Here is a 21,579-nt window from a genome sequence, read left to right as displayed (position 1 = left end):
GGTGAGTCCAGAGATACAATCACCATCTTATTTTACATCACAAGGAATTACATTATAAGGGTTTTCAAAAGAAATATGAAGTTTTAAACTTAGAGAAAATATTACAACTGTTGAAGCTATGGTCTTTCTTGGCAGCGGAAAACATACGCGATGATTACAACACGTCGTCAAGATGGATGTCGTGCTAGCCCTGACATGACATCACTCGAGATCACCAATGTTGGTCGGGGACGGATCCCATTCCACGGACCAACCTTTTGAAAGAGCACAGGGCCAAGGCAAGGGAAGAGTAGCGTCTTCAAGACATTACCTGCAAAACATATAACTAGCAAGGCTGAGTATACTAATACTCAGTAAGGCTTAACCGGGATTGGATATACTTTAGCCCATAACTAGACTTATGAAGGCTTGTAAGGGTTCTGGGTTTAGCTTCAGCTGAAAAGCAACTAAGAATAGATCCTTATTTTCAAGTTTTAGCTTTCAAGTTCTATGTGATTATCCATTCTAGATAAGCACTTATAAGCACTTATAACTAAGCAAGCAAGGTAGAGCTCTTTATCTCAACCATCAATATTACTCATCATATAGTTGCTCTTGTTACTCTGTGTGATAAAGGGATTAAGTAGTCTCAATCATCGTGAGAGGCGGACGATCCGAATCGAATTTAACCTTGCAAGGTAAACCTAACACACACGCTTGGAATACCAACAGGGTGTTCCGAAGCAACCGTTTGCCTTTCATTCCGACTCGTGGATCAGAGCCACCACAAGCGACTGCAGGACCATACGCACACCCAATGTGTGCAGGACGTACGTCTGTAGCGCGACTACAAAACCCGTACTCCTGGTTGCCTTTGCAACACGTATTCCCACACGTCGAACATAAGTAACCAGAAGAAGCAAGACGAGTGGTGGGAGATATGTCCACTCCTCGAGCCGATTGGCTACTAGGCTTACCGCTTACCATATTTCGCGGCATGTGGTTAGTACTTTCAAACGCTTAACCCCGATCGGCACACACCGCGACCTTATCACTTTCAACAACATAGACGGGGTATCACCTCAACCATGATACCTCATAAAACTACCGTCCGTCATCCTTATAGTGATAACAGGAATGTAAACATTACAACTCCTATATCGCGCGAGTGACAGGAAATCACTCGACTTTTACCGGTCCTATTTAGCGGAGCCTCTAAACGGTATGGACTCGGGTACAATACATTGGTTCCTTAAGATCTTATGCAACTAGGGTTTCATCTCAACTCCTAAACGTAATGCAAGATATATAATATAATAATGAAATTGTAAAAACTTGAAATATTGGGATGTGCACCGGGGCTTGCCTTTACTGGTGGGGCTGAAGTCAGCAAAGTTAAGATCTTCCGAACTTTGGTTCGGGGTTTCAGTTAAACTTTCGACGACGTCTTCGGGGTCCGTAGGAATTTCCACGGCTTGGTCCACGATCAGCTCATAAACACCGTCGGCGAGAATAGTCGGGTCTACATGATATGCAAGAATATAAAATTAAGCGATGCATAGTCTTTTTACTTTTTTTTTACGATAAGCTGCAACCCAGAAGGGTAACACACAAGAACTCACGATACAAAAAGGAAACCTAAGCTTTGAATCATAAACATTCAACTCATGACTATAGCATTGATTTAATTGAAAACAAGAATTAAAATACTCAAAATTAAATTCAAATTTGAATGTGAAGCTTGAACAATTAAAGTTATAAAGTTTTTAAAATTTAAACACAGATCCATTGCATACTTAAAAGATTCTGACCAAAAGATCTAATTGGATAAGCTTTACTGAATAAACTTAGCTAATTCTACTATAAAACAAATTGAATTGATCAACTTAAAAGAATTTAAATTACAAAACAAACTTAGGTTTGAAAATTCCACATCAATTCTTACTTAATCAATAGAGATTGCGTACCAAAAATCAGGATCAACAAAGTTAACATGTAGGAACTATGGATATTACACTCTCTTATCTTGGATTTAACATAGATTCAAAAATATTTGGTTTCATATCAAACTCACTTAATAGAAGTTGTGGAGCTCAAAATCTAGTTTCTAACAAAACTGGTTTTGCAATTTTTGGAATTTCCTACTATTTTCTATTGATTTTACAAGTTAGCAGCATCACTTCACATGAAATAACGAGCACTCTTACACAGGGGTCCTCAAACAACACTGTTCCTATGAATCTAGACTTTGTAGAAAACCCCCTGAACTTATCTTAATTGTTGCACGAGGTCCATCACCTGCAAACAGAGCAGAGGAGGCGCTTGGGGGTCGGTTCCACGGGGGGGAAAAAAACCAAAAGATGAACCTCGGTACTGGGAGGGGTGAAGCTCAGGGATGCGCGGGCTGCGGAGGCTCCTGGTTGCTGGGTTCCAATCGGGTGGAAGCTGAAAGATTGGAGCTCAGGGATGCACGGACTAAGCTGCAGGTCTGCGCGGTGGAGAAACCCGCAGGTTGTTGTCGACGCTGCTGTTGGGGACGTGCGGTGTCAGCCTTGGAGAGGCCGAACGCCAGGCCAGCGAGGAAGGCAAGCACGGCGTCGGTGTTGGCGGGGGATTTCCAGTGGGAAAAGCTTTTGGTGGTCTTTGCGGCTCTGTTCGTGGCGAGCAAAATCCTGGGCGGTGCAGGAGGCAGACGCGTGCAGATGGGCGCCGGTCAACAGGGGCCGGCGGCGGTACTGGGCTTGGCCCCCCATCTCCTGGTGCCTCGTGAGTAGAAGGGGAACGTGAGGCGCAGCTGCGGGGGTGCGCTCTGCTCCACAGGCGGGCAGAGGCAGCGATGACGGAGGATGTGCACGAGTCGAGTAGAGGCAGCGCTGGAGGGAGAGATGTATGGGGAAACGGCCTGAGCCGTTCGTAGAGGCAAAGGAAGATGGCGTGGGGCGAGTGGCGGTGGAAGCAGTGAGGAGACAGTGCGGCAGCAACAGGGACACGACGAGGTGCGGCAGCACGGCGAACGGCAGAGGACCCGGTGTCGTGCGCGGGTGAAGATAAGGTCGCAGTGGAGGTTGGGACGATGGGGGAGCAGCACAGCTGCCTGCGGAGGAAATAATGGCGCACGGGAACTCGCAGCAGGAGGTGGCGAGGGTGGTCAGCGGCGAGCTGCAGAGCAGAGCACCAGTGCAGCGCCAGAGGAGGAAGAGAAAGGGGATTTTCCCAGGGACTTGTTTGTAAAACTGAAGAAACACAGGGGCTCTATGGTAAACTTAACTTTTCCCAACGATACAGAGATCTAATGAGAAAACGCCCAAAACGAAAGTTGTAGAACTTTTCAAGCCCTACAACATTGTTTTAGGGCTCAAGCTTAAAAACCCAAAACTTGCAGCATTACATGTTAAATTGAACAAAGGTAAAATTTAAATTACCTTGTCCTTACCCAAAAGGGTTTGGGTCAAAAATTTGGACCTATTTAAAAGTTTTCATGACTGTCATGATGACTGACATTCTTGCAGTTTAGTCCTAAGTAAACTTTTAGAAATCACTTTTATACTTGCTTAACTTGCATAAAAGGACTCATATTTTTGCACTAATTACGTTTAGGTCCTCGTTTTCCACAAAAACCCATTTTTCATGTAATCTAGCATATCTATTACACTTAATCAACACTCAAAGACCTATACTCTATAGAAATTACAACTATACTCTTAATTATTTGTACTATACATAAACACCATAGCAAGCACATACTCTTTACACTAGGTCTAGTATCTATAAAACTAATTACCTGGTTGTCACACGTCGTACCTCCAACCATGGACCCGGGGGCCGGGACCCCTTTAATCCCCGAACCTAGGCACTGGTGCTCTGACTCGCTATGCAACTTAGGAGGCCTTCACTCGCCAGTCCGGGACCTCGTGGGGATGTCTACTAAACGTCGATCCTAAGTCATGTGCAGGACCTCGGTTTTATGGCAGCTAGTCCCGACCTATCGCGACTACCTCCTAGGGGGCCACGGGACCTCGGTGTGCTTGAGAACACTTTGCAGATCGACAATCAGGAAAAAACAGCTAAGTTTTTCACAAAAAATAGACGCACGAAATACTTAAATGCATTACTGATAATGTACACAACATCATAAAGTTATATTACAAAAGAAGCAACAAAAAGATACTAGCACTATTGTTCTGGTGGTCCGGAGGCACTCCCACTCTGTGTAGGTTCGGGGCGGCGTCGGATACGGGCCACAACCATGTCGGCCGCCTCCTGGACTCCTTCTTGCACGGCGGCTGCCGTTGCCCGGAGGGGTCCGACCAAGACAGGAGTTAGTTGGATGGCGGAGTCGTGGCTCCGGAAGCTGGTGAGGATGTACTCTGCCATCCCCCGAGCAACTGCTCGCCCTTCTGTCTCCAGGAGGTCCTGTATGATGGCCTCCACGTCCCGCACCCGCTCGGCGGTGGAGTCCAGCACCTGGAGGGCGGCGCCAAGTGGAGATGGAGCCTCCGTCACCCGGATGGGGTTAGCTCCGAGTGCTTCCAGCAGAGGGTTCACCGCACCGACCCATCTTGTGATCCGGCCGATGCTGGCGCTCCGCTCCGCCAGGAGTTCCTCCACTTTGGCCTCCCTCTCCTGGAGGGCCACCTCGCACTCCTGGAGCCTCCGGGTCCCGGCTGCCAGCTCCTCCTCCACGGCCTCTTCCCGCCTCTGGAGCTCCTGGAGCCGGGCCACCTCCTCTGCTTCGCGGGCGGCAAGCCTTTCTTCTCTCTTCGCTGCGGCTGCCGCCAGTTCTGCAAGGGTGGTCTCCTGCGCCTTGATCGCTGCCGCCGCCCTCTTGGCCTGGTCGGCCAGCTCTAGTGCGGTCTGCTCCCTGTCTGCTGCCGCCTGCACCTTCAGCTCCGCCGCGAGCTCCCGCTCGAGGGCTAGAGCTTCCCGCCGCGTGGCCGCTCTCTCCCGTTGGTACGCTGCTGCCTCCCGATCACGAGCCTGCTGCAGTTGCTCCTGCAGGAGCTCGCGCTCCAACACGAGCTTGGCGCGCTCATCGGCGTAGCGGGCGGAGACGGACTTGATGCGGTCCCCTAGGTGGTGCTCCCAGTCGGAGAGCCGGAGATGCTCCGCCTCCAGCTTCTCCCATTCCCGGTGAATGCCAGCCTCCAGCTCCTCCTGAGCCTGCTGGCATTTGGCAAAGAGTCGGGGGAGGGGGATCTCCGCTGTGCTCGGGAGGAGGCGCCTTCCCAGCACCACCTGTAGTTCCTCCTCCCGCGCAGGTGGAGTGGCGGTGCTGACAGCCTCAGCGGCCTCCGGCGCCGCTGTCTCTGGCACCTCCGCTGCCTCCGGCACTGCAGCCTCCGCCGTTGCAGCGACCCCCTCTGCTGGTGGCCCAGCTGGAGAAGGCCCGGCCTCGACGCCCGGTGCTGCTGCTAGTGCCTCGGTCGCCGCAGCGGGTCTGGCGGCCTCCTCCTGGGGGGGCGGCTTCGGGTCGTGGCGGCGTGACTGCCTCCGGCTCCGGACCCCTAAGTCCAGAGGCTTCTGGAGCTGACCCAGGCGGGGGTCCTGCTGGTGCAGACGCTGAAGATTCCGGCGCTGGCTGGGGGCCGGACCCCCCAATTGGGGCGACCCCGGCGGACACGCTTGGTGTATCTAAAGGTTGGGGCCTGCCGTATCACCGATATGGTTAAGGTCCAGAAGCTAAGAGGAATAATGAAAAATTCTGAGAAGACTACTTACGCGAAGTCATACCACTCCCATCTGCCCCGGGCGGCTGGGGGGACCTTCTTCCCTGCCGAGGAACCCCCGAACCTCTGGTGATGGTCTCCGGCTGCTAGCGCTTCTGGCGGCGGGGGTGGGGTCTGCGGCCTTGGCTCGGACGGGGGTGGTGGCGTCGCTGGCCGCCGTGTCGGCGGTGGTGGTGGAGGAGTCTGCTGCCTTGGAGAAGGCCGTCGCGCCTCCTCCGGTCTCCTCTCCGGCTGCTGGCGCAGTGGCGGAGGTGGGGGAGCTCCGCTGTGCTCCTCCGCCCCCACCGTCTTCTGGCGCTTGGGCGCCGGCTCCCCAACCAAGGAGCCGTCGCCACGCTGGAGCCTCCGGGACTTGCTCCCTTCGGCTTGGCTGCTCCGCGCGGGTGCCACCCCCTGGGCCTCGTCGCTCCTCTGGGCCGGGGCAGCACCCGCATTGTCCTTGTGCCGGTGCTCTGGCACCGGCACCTTCTCCTTTCCTTTCCCGCCGGGGGCCGGACCTCGAGTCTTGGCTCCCCGGGACCTTCACTGGTACGCTGCTGGCTGTCCGGTGTGGCGCCGGGGATCTAGAGCCCACGATTGGGGTCGCCTCCCAGTTGCCGGACCGCCAGGCCACCCTTGTCCAGGGTCGGCATCGACGCCAGGACTGATGACCGCAGCGCCTGGTCCTCGCACAGGGCCTTGACCCCGCTCGGGAGGAACAGGGACTCTAGGCTGAACGCCTCGCCGGTCATCGCCCGGAGCGCCGCCTCCAGCTCCGTCCTGGTGAATTCGGAGCCGGGCCCCCGCACGATCCTGCTGCAATCGTTCAGTCCCGTGTACATGTAGGCCATCCGGGACCGCTGCTGCAGGGGTGCGAGCCGCCGCTTGAGGAAGTCGCCCAGCACCATCAAGGATGTCAGGCCGCTCCGCTGGAGATTCTTGACCCGATAAAGGACCGGGTCGAGCTCCTTCGAAATCGTCGGTTTGGCCTTCCAGGTGCTCCGGTCACTCTGGGGTCCGTCCGTTGGCAGCTCCAGGCGGTCATGGGGGTCAGCTTCCGCAATGACCCAGCCTTCACGCCAGTCCTCCCACTTGGAGCTGGAGAAGGTGGCGATGTAGGAGTTCGCCATCCCGTGCCAGAGCTGGAAGTAGTAAGCGCCGACTTCGCGCTTGCTCCTCCCGGTCCCGACCAAGGTATAGAAATGCCGGAAGATGGTGGTGCAGGGGCACACCCCCATGAACATCTCCATAAAGTGGGCGAAGACCGCCACGAGGAGGATGGAGTGGAGGGTGAGATGATGAAGTTGGAGGCCGAACTCCTCCAGGAGCAGGAGGAAGAAGGAGGAGACCGGAGGAACCAACCCGCACATAATGTACGAGTTGAAGAGAACGAACTCCCCCGCGGCAAGGTCGCGGAGGGGAATTTTGCCAGCCCTAATCTTTCCGGCTTGCGCTGGCGCGGACCATCCCAGAAGGCGGCGCATCGAGTCCAGCTGAGTCTGGCTCTGGAAGCGGCACGGAAAAGGGAGCGAAGACATGGCGATGGATGTTGAGATCGCAAGGGAGCGGGAAGCGAAAGGAAGCTGATCGCAAGAAAGGATGCGGAGACGAAGGGGCTCTACGGCGTCTGTTGATGGCAAGAGCGAAAATGTAGCCGTTCCCTTCGGCGCCTACCTTTTATGCAAAAGGCTGTTGCCCTCTTGCGCTCCGTGACGACCGAGGAGAAGTCGAACGGTTGCCTGCAGCAGGCCCCCTCCTCTCACACCCAATGATCAGTGGGCCCGGGCCCGCCAGTCAAAGGCGTGACCGCTGGAGGAAAAAGAAAAAAAAGGCGGAATGCGGACCGCCCAAGCCGCGAGACGGGCTCGAATAAGACAAGAATCTGAACCGCCTGACGCGCACGGTGCGGGCGGGGGACGGGCCCCTCGGGGTTCCCGCTTTGGGGGAAAGGACATCCATGCCCCCCCCCCCCGGCGGGAACAAGCTGTCCACCCGGCGCAATGCCGGGATCTGGCCCCACCTGCGGGTTCATCCCTCACCCGAGGTGGGCCCGGGGGCCTCTATCGGTACACACGGACAGAGGTACCTCCTGCTAGAGATATTATCTATCACACATGTCTTGTTGTGAATTTTTCATGTTGATCTGACTGATGCAAATGAGTGCGGCAGTGCTGCACCCCATTGCAACAGCCAGATTCTGTTATGCTCTGAACTGTCACATGCATCACGTAATTATTTTGACACAGTGTTCAGCACCCCACAGCAGGCATGGATGTAGGGGGAGGCCTCTAATCACATCTAAATATATGAACTTTGACCTTTATGTCAAAATTGGAATTCAAATCCAACTCATATATTTAGGGGGAGGCTCCTACATCCATTTCTCGAAAAATTCTCAGTTATAGTTTATATTTTTGTAAGCTCTAATTGGGTTGTCATCAATCACCAAAAAGGGGGAGATTGTAAGTGCAATCAAGCTCTTTGTGGGTTTTGGCGTTGATGACCACCTAATTAGGGAACTAATGAGATTCATCGAGATGACATGCAGGTAATTTAAAAAGAGGATGATGTACAGGTTGGAGGATTCCCCAAATCTATTTGATGGCTATCTTGACTCATGAAGGCTTAATTTATTTTATATTTTGAATATTGAGTTTAAGGAAAGCCGTACTATAAAGAGGGATCCAAGAACAACTGTCCAACTGTTGAACCAAATGCTCAAATCCTGAAAACCACATCCTCATACTCAACCAAAACAGCTAGCAAAATTTCACATCCAGCAGAGTTGTTTTGATGGGTGCGGCAGTGCCGCGCCCTGGTGCGGCAGTGCTGCACTTAATGTACCGTTGGAACCAGAGGGGTATAAATTCTCCAACGGTTACTGACCTCACAACAACGCTCCCAAACGTTCAGATTCGCAGAAGAAAGAACCAGAGCTCTTCTCTCTCTCCTCCATTGCTCCCACCTCTTCCCCCAAGCGGATCTCCACATCCACCCACCAAATCTTGAGGGAAAGGGCAATAAACTTCGATTGGAGAGCAGATCTACTGTTTCCCCCACTCAAAAGAGCATTTGGTTTGCGTTTGGCCGGTGGTTCTAGGGTTTGTTACTCTTGGAGTTTGCTCCTAGCCGGCTAGTGGTCGCCCTTGTGCTTGCCCCTCCGTGTAGCAGCCTTGGGAGGTCTGTAACTTTTCCTTGCAGCTAGTAAAATCACTCCTCATCTTAAGAGTTCACTCTCTTGACTTGAGAACAAGGACGGGCTGACCTTTGTGGTGCAGCCCAAGCCTTTTGTGGCAGCCTCAACAACGTGGACTTAGGCCAGCCTTTGTGGCGACGCCGAACCACGGGATAAATCCCTGTCTTGCGTGCTGTTTTACTTTATTGCTAAGTTACTCTCTTGTTCAAGGTTTGAGGCCGATCTATTTATCTACTGCGGTGTTCTCTGTTTTAGTTCCATATATATGTTGCTGACACCTGCAGGAAACCTAGAAATTAACTCGATCTATTTTTGGTTCGGCAGTTCTTGAGTTCTGTAATTTGTGTTCTGTTTGAGCACGGCAGTGCCACACTCGGCACGGCAGTGCCGCACTCACCTCTAACGAGAATTTGGAGTTGAGTTTTTGCAGGCCTATTCACCCCCCCCCCCTCTAGGCCTCTTTACTGGTCCAGTGATCCTACAACAAGCTGTCCACCCGGCGCAATGCTGGGATCTGGCCCCACCTGCGGGTTCATCCCTCACCCGAGGTGGGCCCGGGGGCCTCTGTCGGTACACACGGACAGAGGTACCTCCTGCTAGAGTGTCCAAGCCCTTAGCGTCTCACTATCCGTGATCTTCCCTTCGTCTTTTGGGTGACGTGGCTTACGGCCCGGGCCTGACAGGTGGGACCATGGTCTCCAGACCTCCCCATGCTCTTAAAGGTCCGAGGTCTCCATGTGCCCGGGAAGGTAGGGGAGCTCTCGGGTAGCCCCCGTAGCCCCGGACCCCCCAGGGAGGTCCGGAGCCGCCACGTGTGATGGCCGGACCATCACAGGCCAGACCGCTCTGACCGGCCTCGGGGGCCCGAACCCCTCTACCCCCGGGAAGGGGTCCGGTGCCGCCACGTGCCGCCCCTGCAGAGGGAGCGGGGCTGGCCCTGCCACGTGCCTGTGGCAGGAGGCCCTCCGCGGGTTTCCAACCCACCTACCAGCATTTAATGCGGTAGTTGGGCCGGGTGCGTCCAAGTCAAAAAGTATGCCCTGCCACTGACACACGGGGCAGGTAGGCTGACACCACGGTAAGCCCGCCTGTTTCCAAGGCGGTGCGTCGTGTCACCGAATACAGTACGCAGGCGGCGAACAGTCCCGTCACAGCGCCGTGCGCGGCGCGATGATGGCCTGCAACAGGTGAGCCGAGGCGTGCGCTGCTACAGTGCGCGCGGGGGCAACGGCGCGGCGGGACAGCTCTACTCCTTCGCGTGACAGGTTCCCACCGAACAGTGGTAACACAACTCCACTGTTGGGTAACACTGACAGCGGTCACTGTGCGGACAAGGCTGCACACGGCCATATCCAGGCTGTAGATACGCACATCAACTTCCCGATTGAGAAGACTACGGAGAGGAGCTGGAGATGGAAATCTCCACATCTCTCATAGAACAGGCTCCTGTTGGCCGGGCCCACCTGTCGGGACCCCGCACAGTGTAAGCAAACCCCTTGGACTATAAAAGGAAGAGTGCGCTCGTTAGAAGACAAGGTTCACAGGGCTCTCAGACAGGCTTCTACAACCAATATAACTTCTAAGTGGACGTAGGGTGTTACGCTCCGACGGCCCGAACCACTCTAAATCCTTGTGTCTTTCCTGCGTTCATCCGCACATCGATCGAGCGCTTCTAAATCTCCTCCAAACCCATCCTTAACTAGGATTAGACGGGTGCATTCCGCCACCCGGCTGAAGATTTCCTCCAACAAGAGCCGTCTCTCTACTGGCGTGCAAGGAAGAAGCAAGGCTTTGGCGCTGCCGATTGCCACGCTCAGATCAAGGACTAAGCGAAGCCTGGTGCCATTCCTTTTGTTCCAATATGTAATCTCTCACTAGCTTCGGTACAAGCTCTGCTTTGTAAAACTGCTGAACCTGTGGTTTTTCGAGCTGCAAGAGGCTCCATGAAATATGTTTGGTGGGGATCCTCTCGCCCCGTTTTCCCTCAAAAAAGGTTTATTTAAAAATAATTCGCTGACCGGTCGAACAAGTGCCACAATTTTCGAAGTTCACTCGTTTCGGTGGCGACCGAAAAGTTTCGCTTTTAACCCCAGAAACCCTAATCGAGAAGGCTGTCAGAGTTCAAAAAAAAAATGAGACAGCGAGGCCCAGAGCGGGAGGTTAGCCACGCAAGTAGCTCGCTAGTGTGGGTTTAATTTGGCTACACGTGCAAGATTGAGTCGGGGAGGGGCAGGTTGAAGAAAACGGCAGCTACCTACTAGCTAGCTAGGATGGACTTTATAGATTTATCTTTCATAATGCATGAAAAGAATAAATATGTGCACACACCAAAAAAAGAAAAAAGTGAGCCGGGCCCGTCCCTGCACTGCGCTGTTTCTCAAGGGAGAAAAAGAAGACAACTACATGCTATATAAATGTATATATATATATATAGGCAGGCACACATATACACATACTATACGACTAGTCTGCTACTACTACTATATATATATATAGCATGTAGGTGGCGGCTAGTCCTTGGTCTTGAGTTTGCCTCTGACGCAGGACTTGACAAAGCTCTTGAGCCCCTTCTTCTTGCTGCTGCGATGATCCCTGCTGGTGGCGTCGTGGCCACAGCCGCTCATCGTCATCATCTTCTCCGGCGTGATGATGTCCATGTCCTCCTCCATCTGCCAGGCCACCATGCATATACACGCAGCACAGCAGGTCAATTGATTACTAGATGCTAGTAATTAATTGGTAATTAACTAGACGTAATAATGAGATGCCTAGAACGAGTTACGGCCAGGTGAACGATAATATAGTAGTAAGTACTGCATGTGTGTACCTTGAGCACGCGGTCCTCCAGGAAGGCGATGCGGTCGACGAGGGTGCCCTTGGCCTGCGCCTCCTCCAGCGCCTCCTTGGCCGGGCGGCACCAGGACGCGCGGCGCCAGCTCTTGCTCCCCCGCGGCGTGCTGGCGGCCGACGAGTCATCACTCATCATCATGAGCCCGCCGCCGGTAGCTGCAGGGGTGGAGGGCGAGGAAGTGGCGGTGGTGGTGCTACGGCTGGTGCGGCGGTGCTGCTGCTGCATCATCTCCTCCAGGTAGCCCAGCACCAGGTCCAGCCGCTCCACCCGCGCCATCATGCTCGTCGCCCCCGTCGGCTGCTGCTCAAGGTGATGCCGCGCAACCGAAGCCGCCATGTCCTCCTCCTCTCCTGCTGCTGATCGGTCGATCGAACAATGAAGCAAGCTAGGCGGTCGATTGAATTGAATGCAATAATTTGCTTGATGTTGATGGGCATGCATCGACCTGCATGCGTTCATGCCGCGATATATATATATATATATATATATATATATATATATATATATATATATGTGGGTGCTCGAGGACCGGATCACCAAGACACGTGTCCGTGACGTGGCGGACGCGTGGCGCATGGCAATGGAGCCGTGCTGCATGCGCTCGCCGCCGATCTAGCATGCCGGCGGGCGGCTACCTCGGTGCTCATATATGCATACGTGTCAGCCGCCCACCCTTGCGGCCGTCGCTCGGCCCAACGTGGGCAGGCGGACCAGAAGCCAAATAGCGCGCGACACGTGTCCCCCGGGGCCGGGAAGCTTCGACAAGCATCAAGGACGATACCCGATCGAAAGCGGGTTGGCATGCATGCAATGCTTCGTCCTGCTCCTGGCTGAGCCCAACCTAACGCACGCATTCGAATGCATTCAGAGTTTATTGGCCACAGACATTGTGACGAATCCTGCTTGTTTTGTTCAGTTCATTCAGACAATGTGAGGACAAGTGAGAGTGGAGACTGGAACAAGTGGTGTGTGCGCGCGCGTGTTGCTCTGACGAAGAAGAGATGCAGTCAGTGGTAGCCCAGCAGAGCGGTGCTGAATTGAACCAACAGAAACAGAGCTTGCATTGCCCAGTTTGACATGTCAACAGCAGAGTCACAATCTGAAAGCAAACAACAGAGTCGTCACTTCCACCAACAGCAGCATCAGCTAGAAATGCATTCCATTTCATTTGCCAAGTTGGCCAGCGATGATGGAAACAAAAAAGAAGAAGAAAGATGGTATTTACAAGCATGGATGGATGGATGCATGCTCAGGAATCAATGATTGAATCGATCGATCAATTAATCCTGGTGGTCAGAAGATTCTTCATCGCTGTCCTGGTCGTCGCCGTCATCGTCGCCGCTCGTCTGCTGCTGGTGGTCCGGCCACATCCCATGGGCAGCACCAGCACCAGCTCCACCACCAGGACTTGCCGCCACCACCACGCCCCTGTCGAGGATGAACTTGCCTTCCTTGTAGCGCTGGGCCTTTTCGACGGCGGCCAGGTACTTCCAGCCCAGGATGGATCCGCAGGCGACGCAGAAGATGTCGCACACGGTGTGCATCCCCGTCGTCATCATCCGGTCGTCCTTCTCACCGACGTTCACGTTCACCATCTTGCCGAACAGGTACGCTTTGCCGTTCTTGCAGCGGAACATCTGTTTTTTTTTTTTTGACAAGGCAATCATCAATCAACAAAGATAATATTATATATATGAGATCGGATCGAATCAAACGAAACATCTATCGGTCGATCCAAGAAAGGAGAAGCAAAGACGAGGATATTCTGAAAGAAAGTCTCAATGCAATCAAGAAGAAGAAAGCAAATTAGCAACCTTGGATATGATGTCGGTGCCGTAGGCGAGGGGCGTATCGCAGTGCTTGCAGCGGTAGATGACGGCGCCCGTCGCTGGCAGGCTCACCAGCAGCAGCCGCCCCATGGATCGATTTGGGGAGATCGAGCTGGATGCCAATCCGACCTGGTCGCTCGGCACGGCGCACCACCTGGCTCTGGCTGGCTGCAATCGAGCCGAAGACGAGATGGACGAGGACTGGCGCCGGGCAACCGATTGATCGCTCGATCCAGCAGACGAGATGGGTGGAATGGTGAAGAGGAAGAGGGAGAGGGAGGGAAGGGAAGGGGATCGGGGAAAAGGAGGAAAACCGCCCGGGTGGAGGAAAGAGAGTGCAAGCAACACAAGCAACGAACTCAGACAGTTTCTTTCCCCTCTCTGACTCTGAGACTCTCTCTCCTCCCCTCCCGACGTTACCACCAAACCCGCCCGGCCCGAAACAAGGCCGTCCGGCCCAACAACAAATACTCCGCTCGGCGGCCTAACTAAACCAACTGCTGTTCCTTCTAAAAAAACAAAAAAAAACTGCTGGACTCTTTGGAATGATGGATGGATTGGTGTGGGCGCGGCGGCGGCGAGGCAGCCTAGCCACCGGCGAAGCGGAAGACCGCCGCCGCCGGTTGGAAATTTTTTTAAATACACATTGTAACTCAGATGTCTCGCAACGTACGCACACTAATCCATATAAATACATGTACGTCTGTAAGCATCTTGCAAGATTGAGCTGGCAAATTATTAAGATTGACGAAATCACCGCAAGTGCCTCGCTGTCGATGGAAACGTCACCTACCGCTGAAAACGCAAGCTATTAAGTTTTAGAAAATTTACTCCCAGGAGTAGTTGAGCACAGAATCTAAGGTGCTAATGAGACCATGCACTCTTTCGCGCCGATTGGAATGGTTAATGTGACGGGCAAGTGACAACAATGGAGCGTTCTACTGATACCAGATTTATCATTTTTTTAAAAAAATAAAGGGGCACCAGATTCGCAGTTCCACCGAAAGAAAATAAAGGAGCTAGATTCACAGTTGTGTATTTGTATTTCCAGATTAAAAGAAAGAAAATACATTTCAACTACATACATACATACATACATACATACAGTATATATAGTGTATGACGTCTCCTGTCCTGGCAAATTACATCCTCCATCCATCCATCTACATAGAGTACATTGGCACGTACGTCGATCTACTTAATTACTAGTAGCTCCGTTAGTTCTACAATGGCATGAATTCCTCGTCGATGACCTTGTAGTGCTTCTTGGCGTCGTACTGCTGCACGATGAGTACGGAGGCGGTGGCCGAGAAGTCCGACGACGCCAGGATGTCGCCGACGGGGCCCAGCTCCAGGCACTCCGCCCACTCGTCCAGCCCCTCCGTCAGCACCGAGCTCCGGTCGCGCCCGCGCCCCACCACGAACAGCCGGTACTCCGACTGCAGGCCGCGCAGCACCGCCACCAGCTCCGCCCCGTCCGCCACGTGCTTCTCCAGGTACCCCATCCCGCCGCCGCCGCCCTGCTTGCCGATGGCCCCCGCCACGTGCTTCCGGTAGAACTCCGCGAAGAACTTGTCGTCCACCTGCATCTGCGCCTCCTCCTGCCCCAGCGCAGACGACGACGCCGCCGCCGCCGCACCCACGCCGCCGCGCCGGCTCGCCTTCGTCTCGAACAGGCTCGTCCGCGCCTTGGCGCGCGCCTGCGCCGTCGCGTTCTGCACCACGCGCAGCGCCGTCAGCCGCACCCCCGGGTGCTTCGACATGAGCGCCGCCAGCGTCAGGGCTTCGCGGTCGTCCGCGCCGCCGATGAACACCACCACCACCGCCTGCCCCTGCCCCTCCCGCATGGCCGCCTGACCCTCCCGGGTCGCGTGCTTCCCGAGGCCCCGGTCCACGACCACGCCCACCGAGCACGGCGCCAGCTGGAGCACCTTCTGGTTCACCAGCCGGAACCCGAAGTGGCCCGCGTCCATGCTCCCGTCCAGCCGCTGCGCCTTGTGGAAGGGGAGCAGCACCAGCGCCGCCATGGCGTCCTCGGCGCAGATGCAGATGTCGCTGTGCATGTCCGGGAACGACGACAGCGCCAGCAGACGACGCACCTTCACGCCCTCGCCGCACTCCGCCTGGTACGCGTCCAGCGCCTCGCCGATGAGCTTGCGCATCTCCGACACCTCCTCGTCCACCACCGTCACGCCGTCGAAGCCCCCGCCCTTGACGATGGCCGCCGCCGTCTGGTCCGTCAGCTGCACCATGTCCACGGCGTAGGCGGCGAGCTCGCCGCCGCCGCCGCCCCACCGCAGCGCCTCCATCAGGTAGGACAGCGTCGGCACGTCCTGCGGGCCGTGCAGCCCGACGACGAGGCGGAGCTCCGTGGAGGGATCGTGGTGCTGCAGACCCATGAGCCGCCACTGCACGCTCCGGCGGGCCCAGGACGCGATGCCCATGCCGACCATGGGCGTCACCGCCACGTTGAGCGCCACCATGAAGATGATGGCCATGAACGACTTGTCCGTGATGATGCCGGCGTCGAACGCCGCCTGCGCGCAGTAGATGTGGAAGTAGCCCTTGACGTTGAGCAGCATGCCCAGCGCCAGCGCCTCCAGCCACCCCAGACCCCGGAGCAGCCCCGCCGCCGCGCACCCCGTCAGCTTCCCCAGCGTGCCCATCACGGTGACGAAGAAGACCTTCCACCAGGGGAAGGGCAGCTCCATGACGAAGGCCCGGAAGCCCTCGGTGCGGCCCAGCCCGGTGACCTCGATGTCGTCCGTCGTCTGCCGGAGCGAGAGGCAGACGTGGCTGACGTAGAGCGGCAGCACGAAGGAGCTGAGCACAAAGTTGATCTTGCTCACCAGCAGCCGCGACACCCTGCCCTCGCTCGGGAACGCCAGCCCCACCAGGAACGCCGCCATGTTCACGTCCAGCCGCAGCGCCGAGCTGAGCCAGCAGAGCGCCGCCGCCGCCAGCGCCACGAGCGAGAGGTCGAAGCCGCGCATGCGCCGGCCCTCCGGGTTGCGCCCGCCCACCCACTCGGCCATGGCCCTGGACACGAACGCCGACACGATGACCACGACCAGGACGGCGGCCGTGAGCACCGGCTGCACAATGGGGGAGTCGCGGCCGTCGCCCCCGGCGTCGCGCCAGATCATGCTGCCGACGGCGATGAGCATGGTGGTGACCATGTCGGAGGCGAGGCCGGCGCCGACGGCGAGGCGGCCTACGGCGGTTTTGGCGATCTTGAGGTCGGTGGTGAGGCGGGTGAGGACGGGCGAGGCGGTGTTGGCGAGCACGGCGGCGAGGCCGAGGAAGGAGCGCAGGGAGTGCTCGTGGACGACGCCGGAGGTGGCCTTCATGAGCGGCATGTGGAAGAGCGTGACGAGGACGGAGCTGGAGAGGATGCCGGCGTAGGCGACGACGGCGTCGGCGGTGGGGGCGTCGAGGAGCGTGCCGGGGTCCATCTCCACGCCCAGCGCGAAGAGGTAGGGCGCGAACACGAAGCCACCGATCTTGCCGAAGACCAGGTTGATGGCGTTGGTGAGGGAGAGCACCCGGAACTGGGCGAGAACGATGCCCAGCTGCCATATGCATATGTATGTCGTATCTACATCAGATGAGATCACCATGGATGCAATGGATGCAATCGCATCGCAGGAGAGAATGAAGACGGCCGACGCGACGCACTAGGAGATCGGAGAAGACGCGCGGCTGGTAGACGTTGCGGAGCAGCGCGTGGAGGATCTTGCTGGTGACGAGGATGACGCCGAACTCGAACAGGATGGTGTTGTAGTTGGCCGACAGGATGCTGCTGGTCATCGTGCAATCCATGGCCGGCGCGGCCGCCCCCTTCTTGCAGGCCGGTTGACGAAGATCTATCTATCGTCCCACGTACGACTAATCCCTTAACAATAACTAGCTAGGAATCTAGCTAGGATCATCGATCGATCGATTTCGATCAGAGTAAAAAGAAAAAATGAGTCCAATTCAATTGCTTTCGCGCGATGAACAAGCTAGGATGGATGGAGCAGGGGTGGAGCTGGGTGGTAACGCCAGAGGCAGAGAGCATTTTGCGCGGGCCGAGTGTTTCTTCTCTTTCCCTCATCATCGATCTCAACCTAGTTACTTCGCACTCTATACTCTTTCTGCTAAAATTAGCTACTACGTTCTTTGCATTCAGCAGCTTCAGTACATACAGGTAGATGTTACTAAAATTAGCTGCGTGCATCAAACCATAATATTTTAAAAAAGCTCAAACAAAAGAGGATATTGGGTTTTGAGTTGAAATGCATAGGATTTCATCGTTGAGAACTTAGCACATGCATGTTCATGTAGGGGAAAATGATGCACGAATCCAAATCCTCCCCAATTCGAAAGAAAGTCATGCAATCCAAATGAACCGTGTACAGAAGATTGGATGAATTTTTGAAAAGCCTTGGGTCTAATTCTTGTACTCTTCTGTGAACACTTTCAATGCCTTGATGACTTTGCTTTATGGATCATGCCATAGTATCTTTTTTTTTCCCTGCAGGGCGCAACTATTGCAATAATGAACAGCAAAAAGCAACCTTGGATATAGAAGCTGGGATGTATATCATCTAATAAAATGGATAATGGTTTAGAAAACTCAGGACAGTGGCCTAAGCATATATATACCGTGTTGACTGTTAATTGTGAGTACGTAGATGGAGTCTAATAAGAGCATCTCCAGGAGTCCCCTAATAAATACTTTTCAATAAGATGTTATTAGGATATCTTAATACCACTTTTATAGATTATTAGTAGAGATAATGTTACAGTTTCTCAATAATCTTGTTCCAATAATACAACTACTGCATTGGGAGAGCATGAACTCGATCTCCACTATATTTATTTGATTTGAGGGAAATTGAGGTGAAATATTGGAGCATGTTAATAACTATTGGAAAGAGGTATTGGGGAACTGCCGATGCACGTCTTTTTCTCTACAGTGGTAGTTTGTTAGAAAAGGAGGTGCTCTTAGAGCATGATGACGTGTTGATGATCACTCGATATGATGCAGCGGCACTAGGTCAATTTCTCGGTCGTCCCGCCACCACACATATTAGCTTTGGGAGGATGTATGATGACCCTGAAATGCCGTGTATGATGCATGCATGTGTATTAATTAATCAGTTTGACTTGAACAGTAGTATAGCACAGCAGCCCTAGTATTTGTTTGGATTAATCTGTTAGTTACTTAATTACTATGTTTATACACAACACATGGAGCTATGCTGGCCGCCGGCAGTTTGTCACCAAGTGCTCCTCCAATCTACCTATAGCTGCTAGCTAGTTACACCGAAACATGCATGCATGGTATAAGGCATGCAGCAGCTTAATTATATTATATATCTGGAACAACAATTAGACACCATGCCAATGGCAAATTACCAAGTAGATTAGCTTTTGGTGCCATGATGATATCCCTCCTTAATAAACTTGTACTAATAATAGATGACTTGTACTAAAGTCATTTATTTTTTACTTTTTGTCAATAAAGATTAATTCCATCGATCATTTATATTATTATCTAGGATATATTTATGTTTGCTGGTGGAACCGGAACGTCCGCCTCTGCCATGGAGTGGGCCATGTCGGAGCTCATGACAAACCCTAAGGTGATGAGCCCTGGGTACAACTATGGCCTGGCCAGCATGGAGCTCACTCTGGCGCAACTCTTGCACTCGTTCGACTGGAGCCTTCCAGATGGAATGGATCAAGTGGACATGAGCGAGGCACCAGGACTCGGTGTGCGCAGGAAGACACCTCTTTTGCTGTGCGCTACGCCTTACTATGCATTTGCTGCTGCTTCTTCTTCTTCTTCCTCCTCCTCCTAAGAAACAAATGAGCTTAGCAGAGCTCAGTCAGAGATCGATGATCTATCTATCTACCTACTATTGAAACGTACACTGCCTATTATTAGTTCCCTACATACCGAAGTTCAGGTTAGATATATATATGGTGTCGCAGTTTTCTTTCTATATATACAAGACTGATGATGCTAGTAGAAAATAATCTGCATGTGGTGGTATATATTTTTTTTCTAGAAAAACGATGATGATGTATATATGTTCCTTTCAAAGATATATAAAAAAATCGTTGTGTGGTATAATATAGGGATATCCTTTAATTTTTGCTTATTGTTTATCTCATGTTTTCTGCTTATGATGTTAGCGACCTTATGCCCAAATAAATGCAGGCCACCCTTAACAGATCTAGTTAGTGATGGGGAGAGATAGCCTAGCTACAAGTGTAGATGAATCAACAATTTGGAACTTAAAATTGGGTCCTTGTACGTACAAGTTGATAGATTAGCCTCAAAAGCCGCTGAATTGTCACCATCTAATGCACTTCATCTAAATGGACGGAATCTATACTTAGGTAAACTCATTCCTGGCTGCTCCGCTGGGCGCCGCCCAACTGTTACAGCTATCGTCCACCACGATTGCTCTCCGATTCCATAGACATCCATCAATTCCTCTTTCTCATCATAAATAAATCCATGAGAAGAAAGGAATTGAACAATTTAGAAGGGGAGCAGTGCATGCAACGGATCGAAGCAGATCGAAGTTAAGGCCCGGAATTAAGGAGTGGTTGTTTTTTTTCTAAAGGAAATTAAGCAGCAATAATATAATCTTCCCCGTTCAAGAAGGCCGGCGCGCTGCCATCATATCGCCTCGTTTGGCTATGGCAACGAACAGAGCAGGCGGCGGCGGCCGTCACAAGTTCTTCAAAGTCTTGCTGCCTGGCTTCTTCGAGCTCAGCTTGGTACGTACGTGCAGCCTACTACTAGATCGAGATCGATCTATCTGCAACTGCAACCTCCTCTCGCGTTTCTTTAAATTCTATCTGCAAATCAGATTATTCATGAAATCAATCCAACCAATCGCATGCAGTCCATCCCGCCCAAGTTCACGGCGGGTCGTCCCTGGCGCGCCACCGCCGGCAAGCTGCGGGATCCCACAGGGAGGTCGTGGGACGTGGACCTCCACCGCGACGGCGACCACCGGGTGTCCTTCACGGGCCGCGGCTGGCTCGGCTTCGTCTCGGCCAACGGCATCTCCGCCGGGCAGCTGCTGGTCTTCGAGCACCGCGGCGGCTTGGACTTCGCCGTCGACCTATTCGACGCCTCCGGCTGCCTCAGCGGCGATGGATCCCGTGATGAAGATGATGATGAACAGCGCATGGCAGAGACCACGGGCGACAAGGAGTCCGGCAACTGCCGACGGCGGCCAGAGGCCACCGGGGTCAAGAGGAGGAGGAAGCGGTCGCCAGGCAGCACAGCCACCACCGGTTCCGGCGACGATGGCACGCTCTGCCGGCGCATCGAGAGGCCGTACCAGCTGCGCTTCTTGGTACGTCGTCGTCGTGTAATCCCGGCCCTCATGAATTACTACTGTACTCCTAGTCCCAGATAGATGAATAACTGCATTTCGTGCAGGACCTGAGCAAGAGCTTCTGCGATCGCGTGGGCTGGACGTCGTCGCGCGACGTGGAGCTGGTAGCAGGCGGTGACGAGCAGCGGCGGCGCTGGCCGGTGAGCGTGAAGGTGTCGGCCAAGAGCGGCATGATGGGCGCCGGCTGGACGGAGTTTGCGCAGGGCAACGGGGTGGGCCTCTCCGACGGCGCCTTCGTGCCACTTGAATGTGGAGCCCTCCATGTCCGCGTCATCAAGATGACCTGACCTGATGGGCCATTGGGCCGGGCCAACGCCAACCTGTTAATAGTCTTTATTTGTACATATTTGGATTTACAGCAGTGTAGGAGAAGAGAGAGTGGTGTAGCACGAGACTACGTTACATCAAGATCAGTTGAGCTCCATGAGAACAAGAAGGCTCTGCCATCCGTCGATTGAGACCGATGCAACCAGAGCAGGATATCAGCGCCGAGCGAGACCGCACGAGTAGAACCGTTGACAGGCGTAAGCAGGGAGCTGAAGGTCATCGCGTTCCGTGCCTTCCAGATGTTCCGGACTTCATCAGGGAAGGTTGGCAGATCCCAGATGTC

The 21,579-nt window shown here is 53.8% G+C and overlaps 4 protein-coding genes across 5 annotated transcripts; 1 reads left to right on the top strand and 3 right to left on the bottom strand.

The window, feature by feature from the left end:
- Positions 1-11,257: 11,257 nt before the first annotated feature.
- Positions 11,258-12,067, bottom strand: LOC112883867. The gene is made up of 2 exons (XM_025949124.1): positions 11,708-12,067; positions 11,258-11,549 (listed from the first exon to the last, which is right to left on the bottom strand). The coding sequence occupies exons 1-2, from the start codon at positions 12,065-12,067 to the stop codon at positions 11,391-11,393; spliced, it is 519 nt and encodes a 172-aa protein (XP_025804909.1). The 3' UTR covers positions 11,258-11,390.
- Positions 12,068-12,621: 554 nt separating this feature from the next.
- On the bottom strand, positions 12,622-13,979 carry LOC112886320 (protein yippee-like). Of its 2 annotated transcripts, XR_003227371.1 has the most exons (3): positions 13,546-13,979; positions 12,957-13,368; positions 12,622-12,830 (listed from the first exon to the last, which is right to left on the bottom strand). XR_003227371.1 is itself a non-coding variant. In XM_025952187.1 (2 exons), exons 1-2 carry the CDS (start codon positions 13,648-13,650, stop codon positions 13,012-13,014), a joined length of 462 nt encoding a protein of 153 aa, XP_025807972.1. In that variant the 5' UTR covers positions 13,651-13,977; the 3' UTR covers positions 12,874-13,011. The 2 variants fall into 2 exon arrangements, 1 of the variants encoding a protein (XP_025807972.1); XM_025952187.1 differs by lacking the exon at positions 12,622-12,830 and having other exon boundaries at positions 12,874-13,368; positions 13,546-13,977.
- An 804-nt stretch (positions 13,980-14,783) lies between these two features.
- LOC112887993 (cation/H(+) antiporter 28) lies at positions 14,784-17,382 on the bottom strand. Its single transcript, XM_025954304.1, has 2 exons — positions 17,239-17,382; positions 14,784-17,132 (listed from the first exon to the last, which is right to left on the bottom strand). The coding sequence occupies exons 1-2, from the start codon at positions 17,380-17,382 to the stop codon at positions 14,784-14,786; spliced, it is 2,493 nt and encodes an 830-aa protein (XP_025810089.1).
- A 1,769-nt stretch (positions 17,383-19,151) lies between these two features.
- Positions 19,152-21,256, top strand: LOC112885661 (putative B3 domain-containing protein Os04g0346900). The gene is made up of 3 exons (XM_025951228.1): positions 19,152-19,322; positions 20,469-20,927; positions 21,014-21,256. The coding sequence occupies exons 1-3, from the start codon at positions 19,152-19,154 to the stop codon at positions 21,254-21,256; spliced, it is 873 nt and encodes a 290-aa protein (XP_025807013.1).
- Positions 21,257-21,579: the final 323 nt, after the last annotated feature.

Source organism: Panicum hallii, chromosome 3 (genome assembly GCF_002211085.1).
Source record: "Panicum hallii strain FIL2 chromosome 3, PHallii_v3.1, whole genome shotgun sequence".
Taxonomy (NCBI): domain Eukaryota; kingdom Viridiplantae; phylum Streptophyta; class Magnoliopsida; order Poales; family Poaceae; genus Panicum; species Panicum hallii.
This window is presented reverse-complemented; position numbering and strand designations above follow the sequence as displayed.

Bases quoted from the DNA above. Each gene is read 5' to 3' on its own strand.
- LOC112883867 (XM_025949124.1), bottom strand. From the start codon at position 12,067: ATGGCGGCTTCGGTTGCGCGGCATCACCTTGAGCAGCAGCCGACGGGG. The intron at 11,550-11,707 runs GTACACACATGC...GTGGCCTGGCAG, and splicing joins TGGAGGACCGCGTGCTCAAG to ATGGAGGAGGACATGGACAT.
- LOC112886320 (XM_025952187.1), bottom strand. From the start codon at position 13,650: ATGGGGCGGCTGCTGCTGGTGAGCCTGCCAGCGACGGGCGCCGTCATC. The intron at 13,369-13,545 runs GTTGCTAATTTG...AAAAAAAAACAG, and splicing joins GCACCGACATCATATCCAAG to ATGTTCCGCTGCAAGAACGG.
- LOC112887993 (XM_025954304.1), bottom strand. From the start codon at position 17,382: ATGGATTGCACGATGACCAGCAGCATCCTGTCGGCCAACTACAACACC. The intron at 17,133-17,238 runs GTGCGTCGCGTC...TGCATATGGCAG, and splicing joins GCGTCTTCTCCGATCTCCTA to CTGGGCATCGTTCTCGCCCA.
- LOC112885661 (XM_025951228.1), top strand. From the start codon at position 19,152: ATGGAGTGGGCCATGTCGGAGCTCATGACAAACCCTAAGGTGATGAGC. The intron at 19,323-20,468 runs GTGCGCAGGAAG...AATCGCATGCAG, and splicing joins GCGAGGCACCAGGACTCGGT to TCCATCCCGCCCAAGTTCAC. The intron at 20,928-21,013 runs GTACGTCGTCGT...CATTTCGTGCAG, and splicing joins CGTACCAGCTGCGCTTCTTG to GACCTGAGCAAGAGCTTCTG.